Source organism: Acomys russatus, chromosome 10 (assembly GCF_903995435.1).
Source record: "Acomys russatus chromosome 10, mAcoRus1.1, whole genome shotgun sequence".
Taxonomy (NCBI): Eukaryota; Metazoa; Chordata; class Mammalia; order Rodentia; family Muridae; genus Acomys; species Acomys russatus.
In genome coordinates, this window is record NC_067146.1 from 62,440,075 (window position 1) to 62,456,387 (window position 16,313).

Genomic DNA, 16,313 nt, shown 5'->3' on the forward strand with positions numbered 1-16,313 from the left:
CCTGCCAATTATATTTCTAACAGGATTTACCTTACCTTAATAGTATATTACTGCCTACTTCAATTTCCTGCTCATGCTCACGGTGTTGTCATTACCTCAAGAAGTGAATAGAATGTTTTCAGTGACATTTCTTAAACCTTCTTCTAAATATTTGCCAATAGGACTTTAGTATTGCATCCATCAACACCTATTGGGAATGTCTCTCATTTGAATTAAGACAAACTAATTCATCTTAAGCAGCACCATTGTAGTTAAATCTTTATCAGTCATGACAGGATCACAGTAAGAAATTCTAAGAGGCTGTTTGGAGAGCTTTGAAAAAGCACATATTAAAATTTAGCTCTTCAGAGGCACACTGTAGTGCTTTGCAGTGTGCGCACATCTTAGAATAGTCAACAGCTGTCAGGGAGACCCTTGTATCCTCTCCTAAACTAGGGAGATGGCAATTGCATCTTTCCTTACAGATGAGCTAAAACAGAGACATGGCAAAATGATTTCCACCACACACTTTACCTACTTATCACCATTTTCTCTAAAGTCAGCTACCATAGGACAGATCATGTTTGAAGACATGGGTAAAGCTAACTTGAGGGCTTAGATTAAGTCGGAGGCTTCAAATTATCCAGTGAAATTCTATCAGGAAATAAAAATGTTGTTTCAAATTTTAATTGCCCACATTTGTTTTCTATGTGGAGAGCAAAGGAAGGGTCAAATGGAGAAGTCATTACTGTGGTAGTATTGATTTGATGATCATATCTTCTCCTTCATAGTTATTAGAGAGCGAACTTAGTTTAAGTCTGCACCCCTTTCTTTTTTCTCTCTCTCCTATAAATGTATAAACAAAATACATATTTTATATACATCACACATATTAAAAGACTTTACCATAAGCCAAAAAATACTTTTGAGACAATATATTTTTATTTAAAACACACCACTGACCTGCTCCTTACACCTAATTGTATTTATAATAAAAATAAAATTGAAGGCAATGAGAAAATGAGAGGCAAAATTTAATGAGAACTCTTTTTAATCATTATGCTTAAGAATCAATACTTTTATTTATTTTTACATAGCATACTTTGATCATGAATTTCTTTTGCTTAGTGCCTCCCATATCCTAAAACTCGCTTACCAACTCAACTTCCTTCATACTTATTGTTTGTCTTTCTCTCAAAAAGTGAAAATCAAAACAAAACAAAAGGTGAAAAACAAAACAAACTGAAACAAAATTCCCAAAGTACATCGAGTCTGTTCAGTGTTGGCCTGCTACTCCTGTTTTTGGTGCCCACTCTGGAGTATGGTTAACATTCCCAGTGACACTCCAGTGGACAAAACTGATTTCCCCTTTCCCAACAATTATCAATTGCAAATTTTGTATGGTTAAGGGTGGGATTTTGTGCACATGTCCCATTAGTTGTTCTTGAGTTTTGAGTGACATTACCCTGAAGGTCTGTGCATACCACCTTACTCTTCTGTGAGTTCAGTGTGCATCAGCTGAATTGTGTCTGGAATTAGGTCTCATACATCATGAAAAATGCCTAAAGAATAGATCCATATTTCACCTTCTCCACTTATTTTCTTTGTGAGTCACCAAAAGAAAATATTCCACTGGATGGAAAGCAACCAAGCAAGAAAAGAGGGCTATAAATGATAAGTATAGAGAGACAATGTCAACTACTGAAAATACCCAAGAATAAATAAGAAAAGGGAGGAAAGGAACAAAGATCACCTAGAAAGATATCCATTTGAAGAGGAAGAAGCTACATGTGATGGGGAAAGGAAGATTTATTTTCTTAATTTGTAAGAGAAAAACATCTCCACCATTGTAGATAATTTGTTATATATATTCCAGATAAAATAATAATAAATTTTCTACAAAGAAAATTTTGGCTTATCAATCAAATATTCTGTTGTCCCATGTTTCCCATCAACTTGGATTATAAAGTCAAACTTTTGTCCATTAAGTACAGAGAGTAATTAAGCAGTTGCTGTCATACTTTGGTTAGAAGATAACAACATTTCTGGTTTGCTGCCATATTGCTACTATGTGAGCTCCCCTTCTTTGTAAAGCATTTGAGGAAATCAGCATCTATTAAAGAAGATTTAAGAACTTCCGTGTGACCAAATAGCTGCATACCAACTTTGTACACATTCTAGCCAGACATGAATTCTGCTAATTTCCCAGTAGACATTTTAAATACGGCATTGCAAATCTTGCTCTTCTAAACCCTCTGTGGGCCATGTTTCTGCAGAAACACGTTAGTAGAAACACTTCCTAACCTAGGTGAACAGTATTTTCTTCCACTTCAATGAAGTAAGCATATAATTTTACTTATGTGAATAATGTTTACTGGAACACGTGCAAACCTATTTTCACCAGAATGAATGGGAATATATGTGAAAATATATACATATACTTATATGTATATATATTCTTATGTGTATATGTGTGTATAGATGAACATATATGCTCACATATATACATATATTTCACAATACCAACATTCTTATTACCATCACCATGCCACCACGGCCACTTTATCGTCTTCCCTCTCTCCCACCCTTTATGCTTTCTTACCTCTCTCCCTCCTTGCACTGCCTCCAGTCGTTTCAAGCTTAAATTCTGAAAGAAAAAAAAATATATTAAATACTAATACACAAAGAATGAACTAATGATTGGTACTATCATGAGAACATTGTAGTAAAAAAAAAAGTCCTCAGAATTTGGTGCTGACAAAACATTTCCCTTCTCTAATTTTATGACTATTTTCCACAGTAAAAGAAGAAAATGCACATCTAGCCAAATACACACTATGCTTACAAGAATGAAGGTTTAATGTTGTTTTTAAATTATCTGTATTATCAGTAGACCTAGTAGATCATTAGATTAATCAAGACACTGACACTTATTATATTTTAAAATAGCATTAGTTAACCTGGGGCAGAGCAGACATTTATCCTCTAAACAACTTCCCATAGTGGGGAAGCTATAGAATCCCTACCTCAATCCCATGTCATCTGCTTCTAATAACTTCTATCAAGCTACCTCCCATCCATAATCCCAAACACTTGCTAATGTTCTTCATCTGGGTCAAATCTCCACCCATGCCTGCCATGTGCTTCTTTTCCATCTAACCCACGGCAGCCTTTCACTCCTCCTCGAGTCTTTCTCCTAGTCCTCATGGTTTTTCTCCCCAGAATCCTTCTCTTTCCTTCTTGGGATCCTTAGCCACACCTATCTCACCTGCCCTGCCTAGGTGGGATGGCTTTTTATTAATTATCATCAAAATATATCAGACCATCCCCCAATAGTTTAATATGCTTACTATCAAGCTAATTGCTAAATGAGCTTGTGACAAAGATTGAGAAATAGTTATTGATTGTTGAACTGCATATATATATATATATATATATATATATATATAATCTATCTATCCATTGATCTTAATATCATTTGTAATCTACCTTCATTCAGTATATGAAACAGTAAGGGAATATAGTATAATGTTGACTTAATATCAACCCAAATGATATACTCAATTCTTACAGAAATCTCTGTAGTGGTTATTTATTTTGGAGAAATGAAGTGAAAATTACACCAACAAGAGTAATAGTAATAGTAGGCAATAGTATAGCAGTTTGCTTGTCTCATCATTTTCTCATCTTCTGTGCTAACAGTTCCCTTTCTTGTCTTTTTCTTTTTATTTTAAAATGTGTGTTCATTAAATGATTACTCTGATTCTGGCATCATATTAAACATTGAGAATACACATACATGAATGAATCTGCAAATACTACGTTATTGAGCTAAAGAAATGCAAAGGCAACTCCAAAAGATGGTGTTCGAAGTGTAATTTTCTAGTTATAAGAAAGAGCCCTGTAATAGACATCTACATAGGCCTCAGCTTGAAATGACATTGAACCATTTTCCAGGTTGGAGAGACAAGACATAAAAAGAACTCCCTCCTACAGAGACAATAACTCTTCTGAGCACCCTGCTTGAACTCTGTCAAGCTGGTATAACTGGTACTCACTGCCATGTAGAAGATTATGCAGTATTTATTTTACAAGTCATCTCTTACTATTAGAAACATCTTTATTGAATTATTCTGATAAAGATATTACAGACAATATTATATAAGCCTCTCCCCCACTGCACAAAGTAACTGTTGATTCTACTGAAGAGTCTAGAATCCATTTGATAAAGCATACGAAGCCGAATGGCAGCTTGCCTTCTTAGCTGAAGGAATTGCCCTCATTCATAGGATGTTTGTTGTTGTTAGTGGAATTGTTAGTTTGTTTGCTTGATTAGTTAAAAATGCAGTTTATTTTTGGAAGGAAGAGAAGTCTGCAGATACACATATAATAATTAATTTTTAATTCTTTAATGCTTTAAAAAATAATTTATTCACATTACATCCCAATTGTAATCCCCTCGCCCTTATTTTCCTGTTCTCACTTTTCCTCCCTCTTCTGCCTTATTCCCCCCTAGACCTCTAACAGGTAGGGTCCTCCTCTCCCACCATCTGACCACAGCCTATAAGGTCTCATCTGAATAGTCTGTATCCCCTTCTTCTGTGTTCCCACAGGGCCTCTCCTAGCACCAGAATTCATGTCAAAGGCAGTGCTTTCTCTATCCTTCTTTCCCACATGGAGAAAGACCTGTCTATTGGTACATCTCAAAAGGGGCTCTAAGTTTTCTGCTTGCAATGTCCTTGGTTTGTGCATCAGTTTGTGCAGGCCCACCCATGGTCCAGATTCACCAGCACTGATAGTCTCCATACAGAGCTCCTGACATCCACACTGGGTGGAAAATATCAGAGAACATCTATGTTGGGGTAATGACCACTTATAAGTGAACATATACCATGCATGTCTTTCTGGGTCTGGGTTACCTCACTCAGGATGAGCTTCTCTAGTTCCATCCATTTGCCTGCAAATTTCAAGATTTCCATATTTTTGATAGCTGGATAGTGTTCCATTGTATAAATGTACCATAGCTTCTTTATCCATTCTTTGATTGAGGAACATCTTGGTTTTCTGGCTAATAAAGCTGCTATGAATGCAGTTGAAGAAATGTCCTTGTTGTGTCATAGAGCATCTTTCAGGCATATGCCCAGGAGTGGCATAGCTGGGTCTTGAGGTAGCACTCTTCCCAATTTTCTGAGAAAAAGCCAGATTGATTTCCAAAGTGGCTGTATAAGTTTGCACTCCCACCAGCAATGAAGGAGTGTTTCCCTTTCTCCACATCCTAGCCAGCATGTGCTATCACTTGAATTTTGGATCTTAGCCATTCTGATAGGCATAAGATGGAATCTCAGCATGGTTTTGATTTGGATTCCCTTGCTGACTAAGGACATTGAGCATTTATTTAAGTGTTTCTCAGCCATTTGATGTTCCTCTGTGGGAATTCTCTGTTTAGCTCTGTATCCCGTTTTTAATTGGGTTATTTGGTTTGGTGGTGTTTACCCTATTTTTTGGACCATAAGACACAATTTCCCCCCAAAACTCTGAGGGGAATTAGGGTGCACATTATGGTCTGATTGCTGTTTTTACTGTTTTTCTTGTTTTACTGCTCTAAAAACTGGGTGCACCTTATGGTCTGAAAATATGGTAATTTCTTGTAAGACAATTAAGAGAGATCAAGGGGATGAAGGATGGAAAGGAGGAAGTCAAATTATCACTATTTGAGGATAATATGATAATATACATAAGTGACCCCAAAAATTCTACCCAGGAACTCCTACAACTGATAAACACCTTTATTGAAATATCTGGATACAAAACCAAGTCAAAAAATTAGTAGCCTTCCTATATATAAATGACAAACATGACAAAAAACTGAGAAAAAAATTTGGGAGAATATACCCTTCACAATATACACAAATAATATAAGGTGTCTTGGTATAACTCTAACCAAGTAAGTGAATGACTTGTAGGAAAAAACTTCCAGTCTCTGAAGAAGGAAATTGAAGAAGATATCAGAAAATGGAAAATGTTCCTAAGTTCATGGGTCAGGAGAATCAGCATAGTAAAAATGGCCATTTTACCACAATCAATCTACAGATTCAGTGCAATTCCCATCAAAATACCTACACAATTATTTACAGACCTTGAAAGATCAGTTCCCAACTTCATATGGAAAAACAAAAAACCCAGAGTAGCTTAAAAAATCCTGTAAAAGATCTTCTGAAGGAATCTCCATCCCAGATCTCTAGCTGTATTAGAGAGCATAAGTAATAAATACAGCATGGTACTGGCATTGAAATAGACTGATTGGTCAATGGAATTAAATTGAAAAATGAGAAATAAATCTACACACCTATGAACATGTGATTTTTGACAAAAAAGCCAAAACCATATAATGGGGAAAAAAAAAAAGATAGCATCTTCATCAAATGGTGTTGGTCTAACTGGAGGTCTACATGTAGAAAAATGCAAATAGGCCCTTATTTATTACCTTGCACAAAACTCAAGTCCAACTGGATTAAAGACCTCAGCATGAAAGCAGACACACTAAATCTGTAAGAAGAGAAAGTAAGAAAGAGCCTAGAGCTCATTGGCACAGGAGACAACTTCCTGAACAGAACACCAACAGCTCAGGCTCTAAGGTCAACATTTAATAAATGGACCTCATGAACTGAAAAACACAGAACAGAATGAATAAAATGAAAGCCTACAGACTTGGAAAAATCTTCACCAACATTACATGCAAGATAGGTCTAATATCCAAAATACATAGAACACACTTTGAGGAGTTGAATTTCCAAGAAAGAAAAATAAAAGGCAAAACATCTCACTCTCACACTTCAAAGCTATAGATAAAGTACTCTTCCAAATATTAACATTTGGAAGAAGTATAGTCAGGCTTGAACTCAGTATCATGTGGTTTTTAATATCTAATTCCCAAATTCTGTGTCTGTCCTCCAATATATTTTATAATCTCTTTCAACCCAGTCTTTGTGCCTTAAATTAACAAAGGTCATATCTAGCACACCTGTTCACCTTGAACGTGGGATAAGACATATATGAGTTGTGCACAGCAACACCAATTGTGTCTGTTTTTGTTCCTCTTCATTTTCCAATGCATTGCCTACTTTCTCATGCATATATGTTTAAATATAAGACCAGTTTGAATAAAATACTTGTGTTTTTCCTTGCATTTGGACAATGCAAATTATATAAGAAGTATTTATGAATAGGCAAGTAGTGTACAATTAAAGGTATACATTAAGTATATGCATTTAAATTATTTAAATTAAAATTATTTTGGCCTCCTTTTTTTTTTTTTTCTTGTATGATACTTTCATAGCTACCTTTTGAGATATACTTTTAAATGTAGTCAAATTACCTTTTTATTCTTTTTCAAAAAATCTTTTTGTTCTTTCCACTACCATTTTCAGGGACTTAAGTTCATTGTTAGTCCCATATGCCACTGATATCTTATTTTGTCAAGTCGCTTTTTTTTTCCTTGATTCCTCATTTTGCATATTTTCTAAGGTTATATTTACAAGTTCATTGGTTTTCTTATCTATATTATCTAACTGTGACAGTTTGAATTGCCATACACTCTTTCCCTTCTCAAACCCTTCACTTAGTTTTATATAAATCATAACTTGATTGCTTCACTTTCCATCATTTTCAGACAGAAAATATTCTATTGGATGAATTTTATTCTTGCTTATAAATCTCATTTATCCATTTTTTTCTTTTCTAGTAATCTTTTTGTCTGACAAATAATGTCAATTATATTTTGGCAGTGCTAGATTTTGCTATATTCTCTTACTAGAACTACCTCTTGCAGATGGATAAGTTTCTATTTACTCAGATTAATTCCTCTGTAGCTTAGTTGAAGGCAAAGGGGAAAAAATCTAAGTTAGTTTTCATTATTAACTCCTGATGTTCCCAAGACTCGTCAGAACTCTTTTTTTGCATGGCTGGCAGCTACAAGACACACCCTACCCTGCCTGAAAGGAGCTGCAGGCTATTGAAAGTGCTGGTGATATCTGCACTCACAATTTTCTGGGAACCACCATCCTTCAGGAGCCCTTTCCATCACCGTGTGGAAGACTAGATCACACATAAGGATAGTCCCAGACAAAGACCCTAGAACCAACACCACTCATTAGCATCACCTTTGCTTAGCTGAGCAGAGCTGAGCAATGACAGTTTTCTTGTCAAGAGCATCCTGCCTCTTTCCTTGCCATTTACCCACCACATGCGGGGGAAACGTTGCTATTGTTTATGATTTTTATTATATTCTTTGGAGCACAATGAATTTACTCAGAAGAAAATTAACACATGCTCACCCTATTCTCTGAGACAGTTGGGCTTTCAGAAAAAAAAAAACACACACAGATAAAAATCAACAACTAAATTATTCATGTGAATATATTTATAATTGTGTGTATATTGTCTAGCTCTTAATGCTAATACAAGCTTAAAGAATTTTAATTGATTTGAAATTGACTTCAATATTCTTCAGCAGTATAGATATAATATCCATCTAGGATGTCTAAAGCAAATTGTATTTTAAAATACTCTGAGGAACGTGACTTGGGAAAACAGATATGCCTCACTATACATATTTTCTTACCAGAGAATATAAACTCTTCGCATTGATCAGAATTAATCACATGAGACCAAATCAAAATGTTATAAATTGTAGGTAGAGAGAAGAATTACCCTGAAGCAAATGTTCTGCAGCATGCTAAATTAAGATGGTTCAGCAAGGCATAAAGTAGAAAAAGCTATTAACTGAAAAGAAGAAGAAAAAAAAAAAAAAAAAACCAGAAATTCTTACCCAAATTTCCCCTGAGCTCAGACATGTGTGTAAGGTCCCTGCAACTGTGTGTTGTATGGGCTCAATTGATGGGTGGGTGAGGGTAGCTGGGTAAATGTGTGATGTCAGCTGTGTCTGCCACTAGGCCAGTGTGACACCATCTGCTTCATGATGGGCATGCTCCTCTCATAATTGCTACCATGCCATGTAGACTTTCTCAGCTCAGCTACACCCCAAATGTCAGAAACATATTACCTGGGAACTCTGATTTGCTTGGTTAATTTTTCTAATATAGAAATATCCCTAATGGACATGTAAAATACATGTTCTCCTCCTAGTGCTTTGTGATAATTTTTTAAACTTAAAAAGTTATGGTTTAGCTGCAGGAAGTAAAACCTCATTGTTAAGAATTGTAAAATGACTGTGTGACTTTATAGCATTTATTCCCAGCTAGTAGACATGGGAAAGAACCATGGGCTCTGTAGAAAAAAAAAAAACCTTGGGGTTCAATAGCTCCATTTGACAGAAAGGGAAGCTTGCCATGTGGAACTTGATTTGTGTTAAGTGGCAGTTTCAGAAATCAAATGCAGGCCATTCGGGTTCAGATCCATAATTACCTTTGCTTAACAAAATATCATCTGTCTTGTTCGAAAAGCTCTGTAACTTTTCAAGCATTCCTGAACCACACATTCCAAAATTCACAGCTTTGAAATTGAAGTAATTTTAGGCGTAATTAAGATAACATCTATAAAGCCCAGCACAGTGCCCAGCACACAGTGGTCTACAGTGTGTACTGAGCTTTATTAGTAGTTTAAGATACTGCTGCTCTTTGCTTTGTGCGAGTGAAAGATTGACTCAACCACGATTTTTAAAATACCCATCTTTCCTGTTTCATCTGTCTTGAACCTGGCAGAGATTTTGAGTAAACATCTCTGGGAGTTCTAAGCTATAACATTTGTTTCAAGTTTTTGCCGGGTCAGTGAGTTCTCCTGAAGGGCTTGCTACAGTTGTTTCTGCCCAACTTGGCTTGTCAGGGAAGCTGATGGAACTATTCAAGCCTTTGATAATTCTCACAGGCTTAAAACTTTAACTGTCTATCCTGTTGGGTCACTCAATTCAAGCCTTTTAAAATTTGAATGTCAATATTTTCTTCTGTTGGCTTACTAGTAGGCTTTATGTTTAGTGTTAATTTTCACTTACTTTGCTGAGAAAAAAAAGTTTAAGCACATATGCAAATTTATAAGTTAATCCTTATTTGAGATTCATTTTTCTAAGTGTCAGCATTGAGGTATGTGACTCCTCATGTGTTTGTTGGATTAATTTAGAAATTCTGAACATTTCTCAAGGCTGCTTATTCTAACAGAAGCCTCAATAAGTCACCCTTACATCTAATATCTAGTCTTTCTGTAAAGTTAAAAAGCATAGTTTAACTATGTGTGTTTTGCTGATCATTCTTGTAGTCAATATAATGGATTTTTTTTTCCTTATGTAATGTTGGTAGTTGTAAGTCTCAGAGAATTCCAAAGCATGTGTTTAAATCTTTAGACAGCTCATCAGAATTTTACTCAATAGTTATCCATAAACAAAACCCACCCAAGTGTCAACACTTATAAAATCATTTTTCTTTCTGTTCTCCTTTCAATATCAGTCATGCTAGGAGCCTTTGTGATCCTGTGCCTAAAATCTGTAATCCACGCAGGATGCTGCAAATCGTTCCTCCCTCCTTTTTCAAAAACAGAGATGTCCTTCTTTCTCCTCATGCACTTCACTGCCTCACTATTAAATTCTACCATTTTGAAAGTAGAAGGTATACACTGTTTTTGATCACTCTGAACTCTTCTAAAGGGGCACATTTGTACATGACAAAGATTGTTTCCTATATTGATTTCTAACTCCAGGGCAGCTTCCTAAACTGAGGTAGCAATCCTTATGGGACCATATAAAAATGTGCAGGCCAAGGAGCACATGGTAGCATCAAAAGATGCCTAAAAGTGCAAGGACCAAATATTAAATAAATAATCGAGTGAATGTAAAGTTGTCCCAGCAACAATGACTCACATAATTGCTCATTCACAAATATTTTGTTTCCTAATATGCAAAAATTTGCCCTGTGAATAACGTCACATCCCACAATATCAATGCATGCTGATGAAACACATTGGTTTGATTTGGAGACTATCATATAATAAAATTTGCAATGTTTGTAGTGGCTAGACAAAATGTTCTCCACTTATAGAAATATAATGGATTTGTTGTGGACATATGCTTTTTTAACGTTTTATTTTTTATTTATTTTTATTTTTTACGTATACATCTATATTATTACACATATATACAACAAACTACCTACAGCAAGAAGAACCATGAAACAATCAGGAATTATATAAATGTTACATTCATAGTGTTTTGGCTATTTGTATTTGGCAGCCTTGAAAAGAACATGTTTCCTATCTTGTTGACTCTAAAATTCTGAATGTAAATCAATATCTCATCTTTATCAACTTAAAACATGTATCTAACCCTAAAAAATATCTTAACCCCAAAACAACTAAGCTTAATTGTAAAACTAAACTATCTGGTCTTCAACCCCATCAGAGATTAGATATGGAATAAAATTAATTGTCTGAGTAGACAGGAAGTGCAGATAAGCTGCTTCCACAATGAGAAAATGACAGGTACAGTTTGATGCCTGAACAGTCACCCAAATCTCTCTATTACATTGGGTCATCTTCTTCAGCCTTCTGGCCCAATATATCTGACAGACATATTTGTGAGGCAGGAACTATTGAGGTCTTGCTTACCCTATCTTGGGAGAGTTTGGCCTTTGACTGTGCCTGCATGCAGGCTTCCCTATTTTTTAGGCAGAATTTTGTCTGTGGCAGAGAAAGGAAAATTTGCCCAGTGGATGGTTTGCCACATTTGAAACCATCTCAGTAAGGAGGTTCTTTGATGCTCATCATCTTCTTTGAGGTAGGCTGGGTATTGCCAGGTGTTAGCCTGTCTTGTTGTCAAAGAATCTTTAAACTAATAAAAAACATGTTTAAATGCCATATTCTATAGGTCTCTGAGGTTTTTAAATAACTTATCTCACTATTTTACCATATCTATCTATAAAATCCTGTTTATCTTTTAAACCTAGGATGTATATTCTTGTGATATAAATAGACCAGTAATTGATATAATCATGATTTGGTCAACTAACAATTAACTTGAATACTTAATTATCCTAGCAGTCTGCAATAGTACTTTCAAAGTATTAGGAATAAAGCTTGCATTATAATTGAGTTCCATGGGCACAAAACTTCATATTAGCGCAGATGCACATATGTCTAATATTGTCCACCATCATCCCTCAGCATGTATGCATGTATTAAATTAGGATATATTTAAACTCTATTGTGTCAACATGCTAAACTACCTTTATTGTCTCTTATTTAAGTTTCCCTAAAATATTTTTGATAAATTGATTTTGTCTTATTATTAGAAAAAAACTACACCAATGTTTACAGTGGCCTTAAACAAAGATCTGACAGTTTGTGCTTTATAGTCATGTAAATGTTGATCAACTCTGAAACATGTGTAAGGTGTTTTACATGTTTTGCAGCATCAAATATTCAGCCAAATTGATTTCTTTATGAAAAATTAAATAAGCAATCCATGCTGTTAGTGTGCAAATTTGCTTTTATATTTCAAAAAGGGTAAAAATTATATGTATGTTGAACACTTGCTTTAAAAGTAGATTTTCTTATAATTTGTTGTCATGAACATTTTATTTACACATATGTTTTACATACCCATAGATCAAGGTCACATCCAAAATTCTCATATGAAAAATGGGGCACAATTGGAAAATACTTAAGATAACAGGTGCTATGGAAAGCACATTGTAAAATTACATGGTATTGTAGGTGACACTGTCAATCTCATTTTTTAAATATTGAGTAACTGAGGCAAAAAAGCTTGATAACTTATATAAAACAATGTAGGCCAAAGGAAAGAAATTTGACTGGTAAACCTAGAATGCTGGGTTGCAGATACTCCCTATGCTCACAATACACTTGTTCCAAAAGCAAACCTTGTGCCTGAGAGAGCTCTCTCATTTGAATTAGATAAATATGTCTTTTAAATAAATTGAATAACCCATTCATTTTATTGAAGTTCACAGAATCAACCTAAACAGTGTCCTTTCTACATCTTGAAGAAATAAACGCAAGAAAATAAATTATTGGGTTTTAATTCATTTAGGATTTAGAAAGAATTGTGAAAAAAATTAAAGTAAATGAATTTGGATTTGAGAGTCCCTGATTCCTTGGAAAGAAATGTGAAATTCAATTGATATATTTCCTGAGGCAGACAAAGATTAAAAGAAAATTAATGTTACTGTACTGGCACAAATAACATTTCTTAGAGTTTGTGGTGATGGTTGCTTGAGGCTAAACTAAAGTATTAAACTAGCCCAATGCATCCGTGTCCCCAGAATCCTGGCAGTTTTCATTGTGGTACACTGCATAAGTTAAATTTCTTCTTCCTCGGGGACTTGGATCCTCTATTTTATGAGACTTCAGGTGGTAAAGTTTGTCCTGAGCTGGACTACTGCTAGGGCATCTGGTAGTCTCAGGGGTGTCTTTTCTAGAAAAGTGTCTTTCTATATCAGATATGAGAATAACCAACAAGTCAGAATTATCTACACTCGAGTGATACTGCTCCTAACAGAATCGAGCTGATAATCTTATACATTAAGTTGATGAAAACTTCAGAAAATAAGAAATCCATAATTCATACACGTATGAATATAAATATATGAATATGGATCTGCATTACTATATTCATGAACACATATAATAAGATATGTATTGCTTTAGTGCACAGCAATGGCTGAAAAATGAACTAACAGGGAGTTTACACATGTAAAGACAGTATTACCATCAAATATTATATTCTAATGTAATAATAATATTATTTTATTTTTAAAAATATTACTTTGCAATTCTTTTTGTATTAGCTCTCTCTTGCCAATCTCAGTGTTTTTTATCTTCAGTCTTTAATATCAACATTAAAGCCTACTGCCTTTTTTCACCTCCATGACAACAAAATATTTTAACGTACTTTAAAAGTTCATTGTATTTGTGCATCATCAGTAAGTACCACGTGAACAAATATTCTTGATTGTATTATTTTCGTATGCTCTCCATGCCTATATAGTGCTTGGTGAGTGCCCATTGTACTAAGTATGTTATTCAGTGTTTATTGAAAAGAGTATTCATTTTAAAATACTTGTTTTTATTTTATTTTTTTATGTAAATGCATGTGTAAAACAAATGATGTGATCTTGTGTGAACATGGGAGTTAGACCCTTGGTGCTGGAGTTACATGTACATGCTAGGAAAGAAAACCAGGTCCTCTGAAAAGAGATTACTTTTGGTCAGTAAGCCATATCTTCAGGCCCTGAATATTCACTCTATAAGCTATTTATGTGTTTAAAGAATTCAACAAGTTTATATTATATGGATTTAGAAGGCCTTATGTTTAAACCCTAGAATCATAAACATTAAATATAAATACATAAGACTTTTTTTGACTACTTAGAAAGTTTACAACTTTGTAAATTGCATTATGTAATTAGGAAAACAAATGGGTGCTGTTACAGTTTTCTGTTAAATTCAGAAGTATAATTGCAGATAAAACTTTATGAATAAGAAATTGATTTCAGACTACCCCTTAAAGAACAATCTTTGATTGAAGAATATCACTTTTCTACCAAGATAATAGTAGTTTTTTTCTGGATCTAAGTAATTATGATATACAAAACACTGTTATATATTTTCCCCAAAACAAAGACCATGGATGATAGAAAACTATTACAATATTTAGTGTGCTTTAATTTTTAATCATGATTTAAGGAAAACATACTTGGTGAAGAAAGATGAGTGATTTATAAATTAGTATAGACATTTTTAGAAATCATGAAGTTATATGTCTATCCAATAAAATGTTAAACATCATTTAATGTGTTTCCTACACTGATACTGTCCACCCATTGTTTAATAGAAGCCCTTAAAAGCCAAAGAGGACTAGAAAATGCTGGTCTCAAACTTGATTTCCATCTGCCTGACTGGCCACCTCAGCCTTTGTCCATCCCCTCTTCTATGGTTCAGCTCTTCTATACTAATCTGCATTACAGTGCTATTTTCTGTTATCAGAGTCACTCTTTTTTTCCAGCAACCTAATATAAATTTCTTTATTGATGAGTTGAGCTTACATACACTTAAGATTATAATGGAAGGGCTGGAGAGATGGCTCAGAGGTGAAGAGGTCCTGAGTTCAATTCCAACATGGTGGCTCACAACCATCCATAATGGGATCTGATGCCTCTTCTGGCTGCAGTTGTACATGCAGACAGAGCACTGTATACATAATAATAAATAAATAAGTCTTTTAAAAAAGATTATAATGGAACAATATTTAATAATTCCTATAATTCTGTTGTTGGTCACTTTCTGGTCAGTTTGGTTATTGTTATTTACTTTTTCCCTCTTTTTTATATTCTTTTACATATATATTATTATACATATATACAATAAACTACCTATAGCAGGAAGAACCATGACACAATCAGGAACTATATAAATGTTACTTTCCTATTGTTTTGGTTATTTGTATTTGGCAGCCTGGAAAAAAACATCTTTCCTATCTTGGTGCATCTAAAATTCTGAATGTAAATCAATCTCTATCACATCTTGTCATTATAAACTTAAAAAATCTACCAAGACCTAAAAACATCTTAACTCCTAAACAGTTAAGCTTCATTGTAAAACTAAGCTACCTTGTCTTCAACTCCATCAGAGACTTGAGAAAGATTCACTGACAATAAGACAGGTTAACTCCTGGCAACACCTCGCCTATCTCAAAGAAGATTATGAGCACCAAAGAACCTCCTTATGGAGATGCCTTCAAATGTGGCCAACAAGCCATTGGGCAAAATGTCCCATTTCTACTACAGACATAATTCTTCATAAAAAAGGGCAAGCTTGGATGTAGGCAGAGTCGACAGTCAAACTGTGCCAAGACAGGGCAAGCAAGTCCTCAATAGTTCCTGCCTCACAAATATGTCTGTCAGATATATTGGGCCAGAAGGCTGAAGAAGATGCTATTCGGGTAGCAAACTGTCTCTGTCATCTTCTCATTTGGAAAGCTACTAACCAGCACTCCTGGTATACTAAGGTAAGTAGAGCCACTCTTACTGGAGGAAGGTTCAGCAGTTCCTCAGAGTTCCTTGAATTTGATGAGTCCATGGAAACCATGTCACTAATGGCATTGTGCAGCTTTGTTATTGACCACAGTGGTCATTCTACACCACTCTCTAGGTAATTTAAAATCCATGGCCAGCAATGGAATCCCACTCCATTTCCCCCCTTTTTGGAAATGATTCAAAAAGAAACTACTACCATACACAAAAAGATTCTATTTCATTGAATGTTCATCAATACTTTTAAAAATCACTAGGCTTTTCTGTCTATTCTTATTCAAT

The 16,313-nt window shown here is 34.7% G+C and overlaps 1 protein-coding gene across 2 annotated transcripts in view; it reads right to left on the reverse strand.

Annotated features, from left to right (window-relative positions):
- The window catches only part of Ccser1 (coiled-coil serine rich protein 1), a 1,084,048-nt gene that overhangs the window by 342,807 nt on the left and 724,928 nt on the right, over positions 1-16,313 (reverse strand). For both annotated transcript variants that reach the window (XM_051152255.1, XM_051152256.1), the window contains exon 10: positions 2,582-2,626. In XM_051152255.1, coding sequence (XP_051008212.1) covers positions 2,582-2,626 — 45 coding nt within the window. The remainder of the gene's footprint in view (positions 1-2,581; positions 2,627-16,313) is intronic.